This window comes from Lacerta agilis, chromosome 6 (genome assembly GCF_009819535.1).
Source record: "Lacerta agilis isolate rLacAgi1 chromosome 6, rLacAgi1.pri, whole genome shotgun sequence".
NCBI lineage: Eukaryota > Metazoa > Chordata > Lepidosauria > Squamata > Lacertidae > Lacerta > Lacerta agilis.
In genome coordinates, this window is record NC_046317.1 from 92,123,344 (window position 1) to 92,140,301 (window position 16,958).

Consider the following 16,958-nt stretch of genomic DNA (forward strand, 5'->3'; position numbering starts at 1 on the left):
CATAGCCATGCTGGCTGTAGCTGATGGGAGTTGTAGCCCCAAATATCTGGAAAGCAAAGGTGGCTGTTTGTGTTCATTGAATTCCTTGCTAAAGTCTCTCCCTCCCCTCCCTCCCCCCCATTCAACCATCATCTAGAAAAGTGTTCCCCAAATTTGGGTCTCCAGCTGTTTTTGGACTACAACTCCTATCCTCATCCCTAGCTAGCAAGATCAGTGGTCTGGGATGATGTGAACTGTAGTCTCAAAACAGCTGGAGACCTCAGTTTGGGAAGCATTGATATAGAATATCCTCAGATTCTTGGCTTTTGCCTTTCATTTAAGTTCATCTGCCTGTAAAGACGTGTGAAGCCACCAAAGGCAGCAAAATGGGACTTTATGATCTAGCACAGCCTTCCTCAGCCGAGAGGTCCTCTCCAGCCATTTCAGACCACGGCTCCCGTCAGCCCCAGCCAGTGCAAGGGGCTCTCAGAGGAAAGGTGATATAAGAGGCAGCAGGAGAATCTCAAAAAGCAAACCGGGCCAGGTAATTCAAACACCACAGCTTTATTGGTGGAACTGAAATTTCATCTTCAAATCAAACTCTTTCTCCTAATAGGGGGTGCAGGTGGGGCCTGAACACAAGAGGGATGGGCGGGCGAGCTCCAGGTTCAACATTCACGCTTTAATTCAAAGGGGCCAGAGAGGGCGAGGTGGGGGGGAGGCTCCCATTGCCACGTGGGGGCCCCCCCTGCGCTCCCTTGCCCAGCCCCCGCCACGTCCCGTCCTCGTTGGCCGGTTTGTGAAAAATGAGGTTAACTGGGAGGAGGGGAAGAGCACAGTCAACACACATAAATACAGACATACAGTTAACAAAAATAGTATTATTGTATTCACAACTGAATAAAAACTACTCTCCGATATATACAGCCGAGCATGTACAGGGTGGCGGGGAACGGGGGCAGGCAAGCCGCACAAGGGATTCGGACAGGACAGGCGGGCATTGTGAGGTTATGTCATAAGTGGACTTGACGTTAGGGCAACCCAAGGGGCTCAAAATGGTGCAACCCACAGAGGGAGGGACCGAGCACTTTGCGAGGGGCCGCCACCCCACTCCCCCCCCCCGAGTCAGAACCAGGAATGGGAGCACGGGAAGGGTGGGCCTACCGTCGCACTGCTGCTGCTTTGGGAGGGCAATGGAAAGGGGTGGCTAACCTGGCCCTCCGCAATTGCGCATACCCCCCCAACCAAGCCCACCCCTCCCCAATTCCCTTGGCTGCTGCAGAGACCAAGAGAGATGCAGACTCCCCCCCCCCTCAAATGAAACATCACTTTCTTTCCTCTCCCTGTGGCCATTTCTGAGTGGCCTGCAGAAGTGGCTTCCGAACAGGGCTGGCTTTGAACACCCGAGCCCCACCCCGTGCCCCATCTGCCCCCTTCGACCCTGCGGACCAGGGCCCCAGCTAGGAGAGGGGTGGGCGATGAACGTAAAGCACTGAGGTGGCGCCATCAGGCAAGGCCCAGCCTTGTGCCTGGGGCTGCCCTGCATCTAGAATATCCACTCCCCCCCTCTAAGAAAGCCCACTGTGCTAGACCAGCCTCTGCCCCCCACCCACACAGCTCTCCCACTTGCAGGGAGGGAGAAGAGAAAGTGCTGGCGTGCGCGCGCGCACACACACACACACCAGCTAAATCTAGGGTGGCAGGCAGTGGGTGGGAGAAGCAATTTCTGCCACTCTCTGCAGAGCCTTGGGAAAGCGGACGCACGCCCAGGCAGGCAGGCAGGCAGGCAGGCAAACACAAACACACACCGACAGACAGACACAAACCACCTCTTCCCATCAAAAACACTCTCTGCACAGCCTGGTCCGGCACACGCTGTTGATTTTCGATCTTACTGGAAGTTCTCTGGGCTGCCGCCAGGGAGAGTCCCCGGAGAGCCAGCCTAGCAATTAGCCGCTGATCATAAACACCTTCCAGAGGCTGCTCCAGCTAACGGACTCTCGTCTTCCCTCCTGGCAGCCGGTCTCTCTCTCTCTCTCCCCCCGCCATCTTGCGCCTGCTCTTTCCTTGTAACCGGCAGAGAGGATGGGCTTCTTCTCATTGCAGAGGAAGGGAGGGGGAGGCGTCTCTTTCGAGAGAGGGGGCCAGGGCCAGGGAAATGGAGACATGGGCCAGGACCGTGCCCAAGAGGCCAGTGCCACCGCACACACCCCGGCCACATTGGGGACTATCAGCCGCCCCTTTCACCCCAGAAGGTCGAGCAGGACAGAAGGGGATAGGGGTCATTAGCTGAGGGCATGGGAGTCTAAAGGGAGTGCTATGGACTGCAGCCCTCACTGCCGAAAGCTCCTTCCAAAGAAAGAGGATTGTCCGCCCCCCGCACATGACTGGCCTCCATTTCCTTCAGGTGTGCAAAGCAAACACTGGCCTGCATCCTGTGGGGTGCTGAGGATTAGCACAGGGCTCTGGAGACTCCCTTAGCTTAAAAGGGATGGACCCGAGACCCGCGGCAACATTGAGACCCCTCTTGACCATCCACTGGGAATAAGGGCAGGTGGGCAGGTGGGGAATAAGAGGTTTATAGTGGATCCTGCCTTTTGACTGTTCCCATTCCAGGCTCCCATGCACCTGCCTCATCCTTCCTCCTGCCCAGCCAAGCACTGCCCCACAGAACAAAGGGGTCCCTCAGAGGGGGCACCGCCTTCTCCTACGCTCACTGCAGGGTCCCCTCTTTGGTCATGGGAGGGGAACCCTCAATTCACTCCTACATGCAGGTGGCCCCCACGCAGGTCAGCACAAAAGGAGTCTCTCTCCATTGGACTTGCTGACCTCGGAAGGCATCTGCAGCGCTAGAGCTCGCTAACCCAAAACGACCCACGTGGCAGAACACGCACGCACACACGCACACGCGCACACACACTTCCTGGAAGTAAACCAAACAAGAGCCAGGTCTGCCTTAGGGGGGCTTTTAAAAATAATAATAATCAACCACCAAACGAAATACCAGGAATGTGAGTAAAAGTGATTAAAAGGAGCAGGGGAAGCCCGCTCTTGGGGGGGGGGGGGCTGGAGGCACAGCACCCAAAGGTGAGGTGGGGAGGGATCCAGGTCCCTACGCATTGGAACAGTAACCTGGGGTTGGAGGTGTCTGTGGGGCAGGAGGCACCAGAAAGAGGTCTGTGAGTTGTTGGGGGGAGGGAGAGGATGACACCTGGGGTCAGAGTGGGGGGTTTGCTACACGGAGGCCCACCCCCCGTCTCCACCCCCCCTGGAATGATCGCAAGGCTGAGGGACAGGACGCAGCGTGTCCCTCGACGACGGGGCGCAGGCCGAGGTGGGTGGCAGCGGCGGCGGAGAGTCTGTCTCTGGCTATTTGCGGCTCAGGAGGGAGCCGAGGAGGACGACCCCGGCCACGGTGGCCCCCGTCCACAGCCACTTGTTGAAGCGTTCCTGGCCTTTCCTGCTCTTGGCCGCGGCGTCGTTCCCGTAGAGGTCCACAAACCTCTCCTGGAAAAGAAAGAGAGGGGGAAAAGAAAAACGAGGGTGAGATGTGAAGCAAGGCAAAAAGTTTCACGGACAGCTGAGATCATGGGTGGCAGAATGAGAACGGGAAGGGCAGTAGCTCAGGGGCTTCACCTGCAGAATGCCCCAGGTTCAATTAACAGCAGCATCTCCAGGTAGGGCAGAGAGAGACCCCTGCCTGAACCTCAGGAGAGCAGCTGCCAGTCAGTGCAGGCAGTACAGATCTGGAGAGACCAATGGTCTCACGCAGCGCAAGGCAGCTTCCTGTGCCCTGTATTCCAACATGCATGAAACCAAGCTTTTTCCTACATGGTCAGGAGGTGAGGAGGACTGCTCTGGCAGCTCAGCAGGGAAGAGAGCCGTGAGCAGGGCTGAGCTGAAACACCAACTCAGGGCCCCAAATGGGGGAGGCAGAAGGATCTGGTGCAATTTAGCAGGTGCTCTCAAGTGGGACATGGTGAACAGGAAGCCCAGGTAAGGCTCTGTCACAGCACATCCTCAGGGAACGGACAAGTGATGCGCAAAGTTTTATAAACTACTATTCTTTTTTTTTAAAGTATCAGAGAGGTTAACGAGAATCGTACATGAAAGCATATGGAAAGTTGGAATCAGAAATCAGCAAACTGCTGTGGAAAGATGTGTTCTTAACTGCCTGCTTAAGCCTGAGAAGCATAAGAGAGATGAGACAAGCCTCCCCACCCACCCACTTCACGTTTCTTCATCAAAAGGTTAAACGAAGCCACAGTCAAGAGCCTTATTTTCTGGAGTGTGGCTCTAACTTGGGCGCAGCTGACAGCATAAACTGTGTCGTTAGAACTGCACAAAACTCACAGCCAACAAGTACCGAAGAAGAGCCTGAGAGAAGCAGACAAGAGGCTGCAGTGAAGACACCTGAGATCCCGTCTAAGGTGCCCTGGAAATCTCCTGCACTGACCAAGTAAGAGGCATTGCTGGCCTGGAGCATCTTGGTCCTGCATTCCCTGATTTGCAAACTGGCCTCTAACGCAGACAAGCAAATTGCGTAGCAATGTCGAGAGGACTCTTGAAGGACCCTTCCTCAGTATCTGTAACGATATCAACAGCACTTCTAGCCCCTGATCCTACAATTGCAAATTATCTGAAACCAGGATTCACTCTACTTACTGTATTTTTCCACGCTCCCATGTATAAGATGCCCTCTATTTTTGGGGACTCCAAAGTAAGAAAACACCCCTCAGCACTACCCGTGTATAAGACAATTTTAAACCTAATTTTTTGTTTTAAAAAATGCAACCTAGTCTTATACATGGAAAAATACGGTAAGTTTTATTTTTATGTATCACATTATGTATCACACTGTGTGCGGTGACGGGAGCATCAGACAAGGGCAGGAGAGAGGAGAGACCTCTCCAGACATTTGGAATACGGTCCACCAAGCCAGGGCCAATTGCATTCCACACATCAATGACTGCGTGGCCTAATAAGCTCATAATTTCCTCTGACTGCACAACTGAATATCCTGGAGCATCTCAGCTTTCTTTTTTCTGCTTTCTTTTTTTTAAAAGCTTCTAGTCCTTAAGCCTGCAGAAATTGTGAAAACTTGGGCAGTGCTTGGTGAAAATGCCAGAAGCTAGAGGGGGTTTGAGCAGGGCTTCCGGTTCCTTAAAGGTTCAGGGCTGAAACAATAAGCCCCCCGTCCTTTCCCAAAGCCAAGCAGAAATTATACAACAGAATAAGCAAGTACGGGAACATGCAACCTGTACAATATATTTGGGACTGCGGGATTTGGATTTTGCCCCCACCGTCTTTTGGGTGGGCACAATCCTTTCCCTTAAAGTCCTGCGCAATCCCTTTCGGCAAAGCCATCCCAGGGGAAGCCGTTTGCTGCGGAAGGCGCTCAATGATTCTTTTGGATCAGCACTGCAGAAGGGTGCTGGGTGGGGAAGAGACGGGGAAGTGACATTAGGCAGTTTCTTAGCAACGGCTCAGAATAGATGCTTTTGGTGCTGACATAGTCTATCTCTTCAGGCCCCTTCTGCCCTGTCATTGGGGAAGGAAATGACTGGGAGTTTGCTCCGCGTTTCGCAGGGGTCTGCTAGGCAGGCTTGGAGCCTGAAGGGAACCAAAAACTACCAAGCCCAACCCACTACGCAAAAACACAGGACCCCGCAAGCCCCGGAAAATCCACGCTCTTAACATATGATCAGGAAAAGCATGGGGCATGTTTTTGGCCCCCTGGTGGGAGAGGGTGGGTGCACTAACACAAGCGGTACCATGCCCCCCACCTAACAGAAGGATGTAACTGTCTTTTGGGGGTGAGGGATGAATTTCTGCTGTTTCCCCTAATGGATATGAATTTGATGACTCTGCATTTACACAGAAAGTTTCAAGTATTCAGAATACTTTGCATCCCAGCGATCCTTGCAAGGTTAGCCAGTACGATGAGCCACATGTTGTGCTAGAGGAGACAGCAGGGTGTGGAGAGAGAAAAAGGCCGAGCCTGACCACAGTGGGGTTAGCAAAAAGGGCCTGTTTTGCTTCCTCCACTGAAACCTGAAGCAGTTGTCCAGAGGAACTTTACGGAGGGGTCAAGGGGCTGTTATCGTCTGTGGGCAGAGCAACAGGGCTCTCTGGAGTCTGCTGTGAATTGTTTGCAAGACTCTTGAAGGACAAAGTCTTCCGCTTCTGTGGCGATCTTCATGCCGAATCGGCTGAGGTGTCCAATGTCCGCTCTGAGCGAGTGCTGTGGCATCAGTTTCAGTTTCTGTGGCACGGTGATGATGTAGCAGCAATGCATCCGCCAACGTGCCCTCCTGACCTTTGCCCCTCTTGGCTGACTAAAACTAACTGGGTGCATGTGTGCTTGACCAGATGGGCCCAGGATGTGCTTAAGGTGCCCTTACGAGAGCCGCCTTCGAAATTCCCGAGGCGCCAGGCACATTTTGCGAGTGGGGCAGGTCCAACTGCAACCATGTGGAGATCTCTGCATGCCAAGTTGGCAACTGACATCTCCATCTAGCCAGCCCTTCCAGCTTTTGTAAGCAGGCAAGCAGGAGAGCTTATTTATTACATTGATATTCCACCTTTCTCTACTAGGAGTACTCCTCATGGTTCGCTTCCCTCAGCTATTCTCTACGATGACCCTGAGAGGTAGGTTAGGAGGGTGTAACTGGCCCAAGGTCACCCAGTGAGCTTCATGGCTGTGAGGATTTGAACCCCGATCTCCCAGGTCCTAGTCAGACACTCTAACCACTGCACCACCCTGGCTTCCTAGAGTCCTTCTGCTATGGGACAGCTATATAAATAGGGAAATAAATATGGGGGAAGCAAAATATCACTTAGAGAAGGATCTGAAATATTTCCCCATAAGCTTTAATTTATTCTGGATTGTTTTATTTGCTGTTTTAATGTGTTGTAAACCACTTTCAGATTCCCCCCCCCCTTTAAAATATAAAGCGGTATAGAAATGAAAGGACAAAAAATCACCACAACAATAAATTCCACTAGCGGGGAGGAAACGGCACCTAGACATTCCATTGTGGCGACCGCAAACTAGGTTTAAGGTGCCATTTGGCAATTAGCTTGTATATCTGAGTTTCTAACACTGTCATCTGATGAGCAGTGATTTAATTCTGCTGCCTTGGCTGTGCAATCCTGTTTCCTGTGCAGAAAAAGCAGAATTAAGCCCTGTCCTCCTCCCCATCAGCTGGTAAAACCAGTGGTGTCAGCTGACAGGTGGGTGGCCTCATGAGCCAAACTGGACTCCCTGGCAGGCCAAGGTTGGACCACAGGGCAGCGATTCCTCACCACTGATGCAAATGGACAATTGCCAAGAAAATCCAACACGGTCACATCAGACTTCAAAAGAGGAAGCTTCCCAAAAGTGATGGGACTGGTAAGAAGGAAGTTGAAAGGAAAATGATATATATATTTATATTACACACAACATTTTGTGACTGCAAAGAGCTGACATGACAATCCCTAGTGAGTGACTTCATACAGCATACTATGTACCTTCCCCAAACTGGTGCCCTTGAGATGTTTTGGACCACAACTCCAACACAAGCCAGCACGTCCCCTGAAAATGTACCTAAATGCTCCCCAGTTCATTGTCTGCAAATGGGTAAGAGGGACATTTTGTTCTGCACTATCAAGCTGTCTTAATTTTATGTATGTGCTGCTGTCGTTTTAAATTGTTTTTATGTAGGAAGGATGAAGGTTGACAATCCAAAGAATGTTTTCTCCCTGAACATTTGGAATATTTGTGAACATTCCAAGCTGTCTAATCAGCTCAATTGCTCAATATCTCTAAGTGGTATGCAGAAAACTGAAGCAACAACAGATAACAAACAAAAAATATTACAAAAAAAAATCACAGGTACATATAAAAATGTCTACATTAATATAAAGTTACTAATACAGTGGTACCCTGGTACTTGAACGCCTTGGCTCCTGAACAAATCGTCTCCCGAACACTGCAAACCCGGAAGTGATTGTTCCAGTTGTCAAACGTCCAACTTCCGAATGAGTGCAGGAAGCTCCTGCAGCCAATCGGAAGCCACGCCTTGGTTTTTGAACGGACTCCCGGAACGGATTAAGTTTTGAGACTACAATTCCCATCATCCCTGACCACTGGTCCTGCTAGCTAGGGATCATGGGAGTTGTAGGCCAAAAACATCTGGAGAGCCGAGGTTGAGGAAGCCTGGTATATATAAATCACACCCTCCTTCCCAGCCTCCGCATTCTTACCCAGGGTGCTAACAAACTCCCAGCTCACCCACAAAACTCTCACAAAGAGAAGAGTTTCTGGAAATAGTGGACATCACCCTAGTCTCTCACTCTAGACTTGTTTTTTACGTGCAGCTCAAGGTGCAGGATACTTCCTCAGGATGCCCACAGCTGTGTCCCATTCAGCTGCAGTTCCAGGTACAGTAGGTTTGTTGAATTTCCCAAGGGGTCCAATACGTGAATTAATGCCTGCAAATTATTCCACAAGCGAGGCACAAAATCGACGTTTTCTTCGGTACAAACTTTGAGGCGCTTATAGACACAGGCCGGGGAAGCACAGTAGAGCCTGGATTTCAGGACAGGCAATGCAGCTACTACCGAGAAAAGGCAGAAAGGCTACAGGCACTTGGAACACAAGACCCATCACGAGTGGGGCAGTGGGAAGAAAAGGGACAAGCTGGAGGCAGGAGACACACCACGAGGCCTGGCCATGCCGAAATCAGACAAGCTGTGCTCAGTATGAGGTTTCAGGGAAGAGAAAGCGGCACTTTGTTCTGGCCGAGAGAAACACCCGCAAGGCATTTGACCCACTTGCCAAGCTTTGGGGGGGGGGAATGCCCTGGGGACAAATACCACATGAATCCAGCGCTTGGAAAAGTCACCCCTTGGTCCAATGACTGAAAGACCTGCTGGGATGATAGCACACCAGAAACTGTACTGCACACCCCTGGCCCCACTGAGACGTTCACCACAACCCTGGCTGCCCTACAGGATCGTCTTTTTGCAGAAAGCATAGAGGAATGAGAGAAAGAAGTGCAATATTATGCAGCCTGCTGATTTTGTACATCCCTTGAGCGTTTGATGAAGCCTTCCCTTGGCCTCTGCTACCAAGCGCCTTTAAGCCTTTCTGCTGAGGTTCTGCAACCCTCTCCAATTTGGCAAAACGATTTATTGAGTCCAGTGCCCATATGTGAAGGATGGTGCAGCCCCAAGGAGGACAGGACCATGACTTCATCCCACAGAGGATATGGTACTTCTGCTAACACAGCCCAAAATAGCCAGGCCTGTCGCCTGTCCCATCCTTCCTTGCCACAAGATCTGTCATATGTCTAGCTCATTCTTAGTTGGTGATCTTTTATAACCCCCAGATCCTGCTCAGCAGTTAAGTTCTCCACTCTCAGTCCCCGGTCCCCACCGCTGTTGGCCAGCTGCACATTTGAACATTGCCTCCAAGTTCAGCAAACAGTCAAACGACAGCAGAGCATTATCCCCCTGGCAGCCCAGCGCTGTTATCAGTTCTTCCATGAACCCGGCGGGGAGAACAAAGGAGCCACAGTGCCGTCTCTGGGGCTTTGCCCAGCCTTGGGAAAGTTTCCCAGGATGGCATTGCAGAGAGCAGTGGGGTCGATTTCCTTGGCTTTCGCCAGCTCTCCTGCCGAGGGACGGAATGCAGAAGAAGATGCAAACCTGGGTGGTTCTGCAAAGCCGCATCAGGCAGAACAACAAGCTGACTTGCGATGCATTTTCCGGGAACCAACCTTGGAACAGGGAAAGCAATACCTTAAGGGAGCCATACTTCTTGGAGCATGTGCAATAGTGCAACATACTCACAGTCAACTAACGCAGAGCCTACACTCAAATGTCTGGATCTGGGTGGAGTGTGTGTGTGCACGCGCAGTATGTCAAAAGATGTTGCTTCTAGTCAGGTCTCATTCGTGACCTGCCACTGGAGAACTTCACCAGCACCCCAGCCTCATATTTCAAGTGAGAGATGGTCAGCAGCCCTTCTGAATCCCTGACCACTTGAGGCCAGCTATGGAGCCCCCTCTTTTATGCCCCGCCTCCTTATTTAGGAGGTGAGCTTGCTTCAGGCTAGTGCCGATGGCTGTTACCTGAGATGGCCCCACTTCCAGGAATTTCCGTGCCTACAGAAAGATGCCTGCTTTACAGTCATTTAGCAAAGTAGCTTAGAGCTTCTTGCCAGGCACTCGGTGAGAGGCTGTTGATTCAATGAAGCTGTGATTTGGGCCTGTTGGGGTTTTCCAACCAAATCCTATGCTGTTTTCATTTTGGTTTTAAATGGCGTTTATGCCTCCTCTAAGTTGGCTGAAGTGCGTATTTGAAAGACAAAGTGTGACTCATCACATAGATAGATAGATAGATAGGCAGAAAGATAGGTAGGTCGGTAGCACCCAGGAACATCATTCACCCGGACCTCTCACCTGCCCTTAAAGGAATTAAAGTTAAGAACATAAGAACATGAAAAGAGCCTCGCTGGATCAGGCAAATGACCCATCTAGTTCAGCATCCTGTTCTCACAGTAGCCAACCACATGCCCATTATGGGAAACCTGCAAGCAGGATTTGAGCACCTGTGGATTGCAGCAACAGGTATTCAGAAGCATCGTTGCCTCCAACTGTGGAGGCAGAGCATAGCCATCCTGGCTAGTAGTGATTGACAGCCCTCTCTTCCATGAATTTGTTTAATCCCCTTTTAAAGCCACCCAAGTTGGCGGCCACCCCTGCCTCCTGCAGGAGCGAGTTCCACAGTTTAACTCTGCGCTGCATGAAGAAGTCCTTTCTTTTATCTGTCCTGAATCTTCCAGCTTAGGTGCAGAAGCACTTCTGGCTGGGTCCCTCTCCAGCTTCTGATCTAGGCAAGCGTTGTTGGGATTGTTCCCTGGACAGATCAAGGGCAGCGTCCGTCATTTAACAGACCTGGAGAAGCAGGGATGTGCACTCCATATCTCCCCCTCCTCTCTGCACCCGCTTTCAGAAACCCACTCGCCTTTTGCAAGACTAAACCCTCAGCAGGGTTCCCTGGGCTTCCTGCAGAGCTGCCAAAGAACTGTGCCACGCACAGCAAGGCCACCGATGACATCAAGAGCTGCAACCGTTGCTAAGGGTGCTGGGAGGTGTTCCCAGCCTTGAGGTCACAGGGGCGACCGACAGACAGCAAGCTCGCCCAGTGGCTTTTGTCCAGAATCTCCACTCCGGCTTCGGAACGCGCAGAACTCCCTCCCTCTTGTTGTAACTCCCTCCCTCTTGTTGTCATAGCATCCCTGAAGCATCCCAGCAGGGTCTTCCGCCATCATTTGGTCACAGCCCACTTTGGCAACCAGTGTGGACAACAGCCTGGAGCCCCTTCCCTAGAAGGAAATGCTTAAAGCATTTGGGGCATTTGGGTTTTTTAAAAAGATGAGTTTAAAGAGTGTGGGCATGGTGGAACTTTATAAAATTAGGCCTGGTGTAGGGGTAAGCAGGCAGAGTTTTCTCCCTCTCTAAAATATATCAACAGCATCAGCAGCAATTTAGTTATTGCCTTCTACACTGTCATGTCAAGGCCATGCACAATAAAAACAGCAAAAAGAAGAAAGAAAAGTTTGAAACTCAAATAGTACTAGAACTGGGAGTTATCCAATGAATGCTGGCTGACAGGAGATTCAGGATAGTCCAAAGAAATAATTAACTCATGCATAAGAGGTCATGATGACCACTAACTAGGTGAGATGGTTTGGGGGAAAAGGCTAGGCCTAAATTCTCCAACCTGGTGTGCTCCAGAGGTTTGGGACGACCACTGGTCCCAACGACCTACACCTGTGCTTGCTGAGACGGACAGGAGTTGTGCTTCAAAACATCTGGAGGGGACTAGCTCTCAGCTGGGAAGGTTTGTGGAAGACAGGTCTTTCAACAGCTGGTAGCCATGGCAGAGAAATGGAGCCTCCACACTCAGAAACAGGCTACCAGATGCTGGGCACAAACTACAGCAGAGGCCTATAGGCTGCTTGCAACATTTGTGAGCCTGCTAGGGGCACCAGGTTAGCTACTATGAAAAGCAGGATACTGGGGTAGGTAGATGCCTGATGCAACAGGGCTCTTTTGCAGGACTTCCTGCCTCCAGTCCAGCTTGCTGTAATCTCCCAGATCCAATCTGGGCCCTCTTCCACCTCATCACCGGTTCCTCAAGCATTGCAAAGCCAAGTCATGGGGGTCTGCACTTTCAGCAATCTGGCTCAAGCGAGAGTGGCTGCAGGGAGCCCCAACTGATGCCAGCCCTGCCTGCGCCCATGTGCTGCTCTGGCCACCTGCCTCAGGTTGCCAGATCTCCATTTGGCACAAGGAGGTGTGAAAAGAGCCGTGTCTATGGTGCTGCATGACACTCGAAAGCCCCCTAAACCCAGAGTGACCCAGGAAATAAAAGGACTCTGTGCTTCTCTTTTATCATGTGCACGATGCTTTCAACCTGCTGTTTTAATAAGGCTCCCATTGACAGCAGTTTAGTCAAATAAAGCACTACCATTGCAGTTTTGCTGGTGATGAGCAGAGGAATAGAACAGGCATAGGCAAACTTGGCCCTCCAGCTGTTTTGGGACTACAGTTCCCATCATCCCTGACCACTGGTCCTGTTAGCTAGGGATCATGGGAGTTGTCGGCCAAAAACATATGGAGGGCCGAGTTTGAGGAAGCCTGGAATGGAAGATGAGAATAAGGGCTTGAACAGTGCGGGCAAATCATAGCCATTCTGGCTAGTAGCAATCAATAGCCCTGCCTTACTCCATAAATGTATTTGATTCTCTTTTAAAGCCATCCAGGTTGGTGGTTGTCACTTGCCCTACTTGAAGAAATATTCCTCTGTCCTGAATCTTCCAATATCTTTGCACTAACAGGATATCTTAGGTGAATACTTAGGTAGTCTAGGGCAAATCGTTATCTCTCAGCCTCAGACCTCTAAGGAGACAGCAGCAAACTACCCCTTAGGGCTGCTGTGAGGATCAATTCATATAACACTCCTGGGTTCTGATTTAAGAGGCACAATCTGTACCTCCATCTTCTTCTGTAGCTCCAGCGAGCGCTTACAACACAGCTGGTATAGGTCCTGCATAGCTGTTTGTGCAGCCTGTGATTATTTCAGATCATAAAAGGGGACAAGCAGGTGGTCTTCTATGAGTACTCCCCCCCACCCTGCCCTTTGCACCTTGGCCAATGTTGCAGGCGCTCCTGTGGGAAGCAAGCTGCAGGAATATCTGAGCATTTGCATCCCCCTTTTCAGCCAAAAAGGCTCCCAGAGCAGCTTACATCCTATCAAACTGACCACTGAGCAAACTGGGACGGCACTTTTGAAGCAGATATCCTCACTCCTCTCTTACGAACTTACTCTGCCCACATTTACACACTTGTACACAGAGTTGAGATACCATTTCCTCTCCTCCCCCCCTCCACCAGCCTGGTGCCATCTATATGTTCTGGACTACAACTCCCATCAGTCCTGGTCATCGCAGCCTGCAAAGGCTAAGAGATGCCTTTTCCCACAAGGCATGCTTGCAACCTGGGGGATCAACCCCGATCCCGTTTACAGTGAGAGCAGAAGCCTTCCCAGCCCCCTAACACCCAAGAAGCTGAGGGGTGCAGGTACGGCTCTTGTATTTCCAGCCCGGGACCAGTTTTCAGGCAGGGACCAATAGCACGGCACGAGGTTTGCAAAGCGTCGAGACATGCAGGGCTGCACGTCTGCAGAGTACAGGCTGGGGGGGGGGGTGGGAGAGGAGAAAGCGGGATGTCAGCAATGCTTAGGTTTCAGACAGACAAGAAGATGCTTTCCCTGCAGAAGACAGATGCTGGGGCCAGAGAGCCCTCCGGATAGAATCACGCTGTGTTGAAGAGGGAAACGGAGAACGGAAAGCAAGGCAACCTGTCTTGTGCTGCGCATCACTGTGGGGCTGCCCTCGTGACTAGCACCCCCCACCATCTTGCTCTTGCCCTCCCACTTTCATCTAGAAATACAGAAAACCTGTGTGATGTCACTGCATCACACTCGTGGTTTCCCTCTCCGCAGCAGGGGCGCAGAAACTCTGGGCGAGGTGGCCAAGGAGAGCCTGGGCTGCTGGATCAGGCCAACGGGGACTCGCCTGGCGCAGCATCCTGCTCTCACAATGGCCAACCAGACGCACCCAAGAGAAGCCTGCAGGCAGGACCTGAGCACAACAGCACTCTCCCCACTAGTGATTCCCAACAACCAGTATTTGGGGAGCCACCACTGAAAAGTCACCACCCTCCGCACATCCCTTGGACCCACAAATCATCTGGGTTGCAAACACATGTGACTGAAGTGACTGATAAAGAAAGCAATACCTGTTTGTTAGGGTTGGTTCCTTAAAATCTGACATATGCTGACATTCAAACACACACATACACAAGACCCCACAATGCATTTATTACACCACAAAGGACCGTTACTCCAGGGTCATATGTAAGTGCTCTCACTGTAGACCTTGTGGCTAAAATTACAAGGAATTGTGAAATTCCCTGCAACTTCCTCTGAACTCACCAAGTTAATTTCTGAAGAAATAGTGGAAGGATGCCAAAAGACTGATGTAACTCTGTCAAAATACATATTAAAGGCACCTGAAATATATGAATATATGAAGAATGACCAGTCTACATTCATAGGTTAGACTTCTTATGATATTTCCCAATTGTCACAAATGATATCAACAGGAAGCAAAATGACTGATGTCATCACAAGTGATGACCAAAACAATGCTTCAGCCAATCAGGAAGGAAGGGAATTGCATGTTTCATAGTAAAGTGGCTATTTTACAATAAAAGAAGGAAGCACTTTGCTGAAATCCGGAAGAAGTTGACTCAAGTGTGATACCATATGCTTTACATCAGAAGATCATTGTGTATGAGCAGCCAAGGAGACATTTTTTTGGAAATAGCTATGATTAGACAGACATGTGCCCCATGTCAACTGAGTCTAACATTACACATCCACCTCTCCCAATACCTGTGCAGACTCTGATGGCTTCCCACAACAGCAAGGATTATTGCTGGCTTTCCTGGACATCATGGATGGAATAAGGATAGGATAGTCAAATGCAGCCAAAACCTGTAACTTTATTATCACGATTTATTAAATTTCTATACCACCCTTCAACCGAGGATCACAGGGCGGTCTACAATATAAAAACACAAAAATACATACCATAAAAATAAAAACAATAACCCTCCATTATTAATAAAAATAAGCTTGATGAACGGACAAAGTAACTTGATGGAAATAAATAAACAGCTTCAGAAGACTTTTGAAAAATCGCTGGATGTGAACTCAAAAGAAGGATTAAGGCAGTTAAATAATTTTGAAAAATTAATATGGCAAAAAGGGACAAAAAATTCCCCAAATATATATGGGCCTAGGACACAGAAAGGGAAAATATTACTGGGACATTAATCCCAAAGGATATCTGGAATAGTCATCTCAGATATCTAGTATTCATATATATATATATATATATATATATATATATATATATATATATGAGAGAATGACAGGAAGAAAGGACAAGATGCTTGAAATACGGAACAGATAGAGAGCAGATTTTATCCAACACTGGTGGAATTGTTCCGAGGCTAAAAAGTATTGGTTTAAAGCTGCATCTGATATAAGCAATGGAGAAGCATTTCCCCTGCTCTGTGTGGGTGAGACACCTTTCTTTAAAGAGTTGCACCCTGGGAAACTGCTGCTATGGAGCAAAACTGTGACCCTGCAGGGGGCTCAAGCTGGGAAGTTTTCTCTGGCTCGGAACTTTATTTGAGACAGAGACATCACCTTGCCGACAAAGGTCCGTATAGTTAAAGCTATGGTTTTCCCAGTAATGTATGGAAGTGAGAGCTGGAACATAAAGAAGGCTGATCGCCGAAGAATTGATGCTTTTGAATTCTGGTGCTGGAGGGAGACTCTTGAGAGTCCCATGGACTGCAAGAAGATCAAACTTATCCATCCTTAAAGAAATCAGCCCTGAGTGCTCACTGGAAGGGCAGATCCTGAAGTTGAGGCTCCAGTACTTTGGCCACCTCATGAGAAGGGAAGACTCCCTGGAAAAGACCCTGATGTTGGGAAAGATGGCGGGCACAAGGAGAAGGGGACGACAGAGGATGAGATGGTTGGACAGTGTTCTTGAAGCGACTGGCATGAGTTTGGCCAAACTGCGGGAGGCAGTGGAAGACAGCAGTGCCTGGCGTGCTCTGGTCCATGGGGTCACGAAGAGTCGAACACGACTGAACAACAACAAGAATTCAGGGGTTTCCAGTGCTTGCCACTCCCTTTCAGAGAAGCATCACCAATCCCCTAAAGCTTATTTCAGGGCCTTAGCCTGGTGAATTTCACTGGCGTCTCCACCAACACTCTCAACCTTGCGATGGGAGGGTCCCGCACTGCTAGAATCTGCATCATCACCCAACTGTGACAGACATGCCATTCACGCTATGCTTCAGTGTTTCGTATCATACCCCTAGCCTGTTCCTTTGGCAGGTATGCCCGCAGGCACAAAAAAAGATCCCAGGAGTTTTTTGGGGGGGAAACAAAATATCTGTAACAGCTTGGCTACTTAAATTTTTGCTTCGTTTGTTTGCTTTCTGCCTCAGCTTGAGTAGTCCACAAAATAGCTCTGCCTTGTGATACAAATAAAAAACTCCTGTGCGTTCAGGTTAAGCAGTGGGGAAATGAATGGGTCCTCACACACTTGATGAAAGAGGCTGTTCCTCTGCATCAGCTGATCCCGCCAGAACAAAGCAGCCTGCCTCCCGGGTGCCCTCTTTGCCTTTTAGTTGCTGTTGCTACTGACCAAGAGGGCGACTCTTCAAGGACACATCCAGCTCCTCGCTGCGAGAAATGGCTTCTGTAGAGGCGGCTTCTTCTCTTGTTCCCTGACTGGGCTTGCAAGGCAGAAGAGACCCTTCTTCACCCTGCAT

The 16,958-nt window shown here is 50.0% G+C and overlaps 1 protein-coding gene across 2 annotated transcripts in view; it reads right to left on the reverse strand.

Moving 5' to 3' along the window:
* Nucleotides 1–524: 524 nt before the first annotated feature.
* Nucleotides 525–16,958, reverse strand: part of BCL2L1 (BCL2 like 1) — a 48,019-nt gene continuing 31,585 nt past the window's right edge. For both annotated transcript variants that reach the window (XM_033153851.1, XM_033153850.1), the window contains exon 3: nucleotides 525–3,486. In XM_033153851.1, the coding sequence (XP_033009742.1) occupies nucleotides 3,349–3,486 (138 nt within the window). In that variant the 3' untranslated portion in view covers nucleotides 525–3,348. The remainder of the gene's footprint in view (nucleotides 3,487–16,958) is intronic.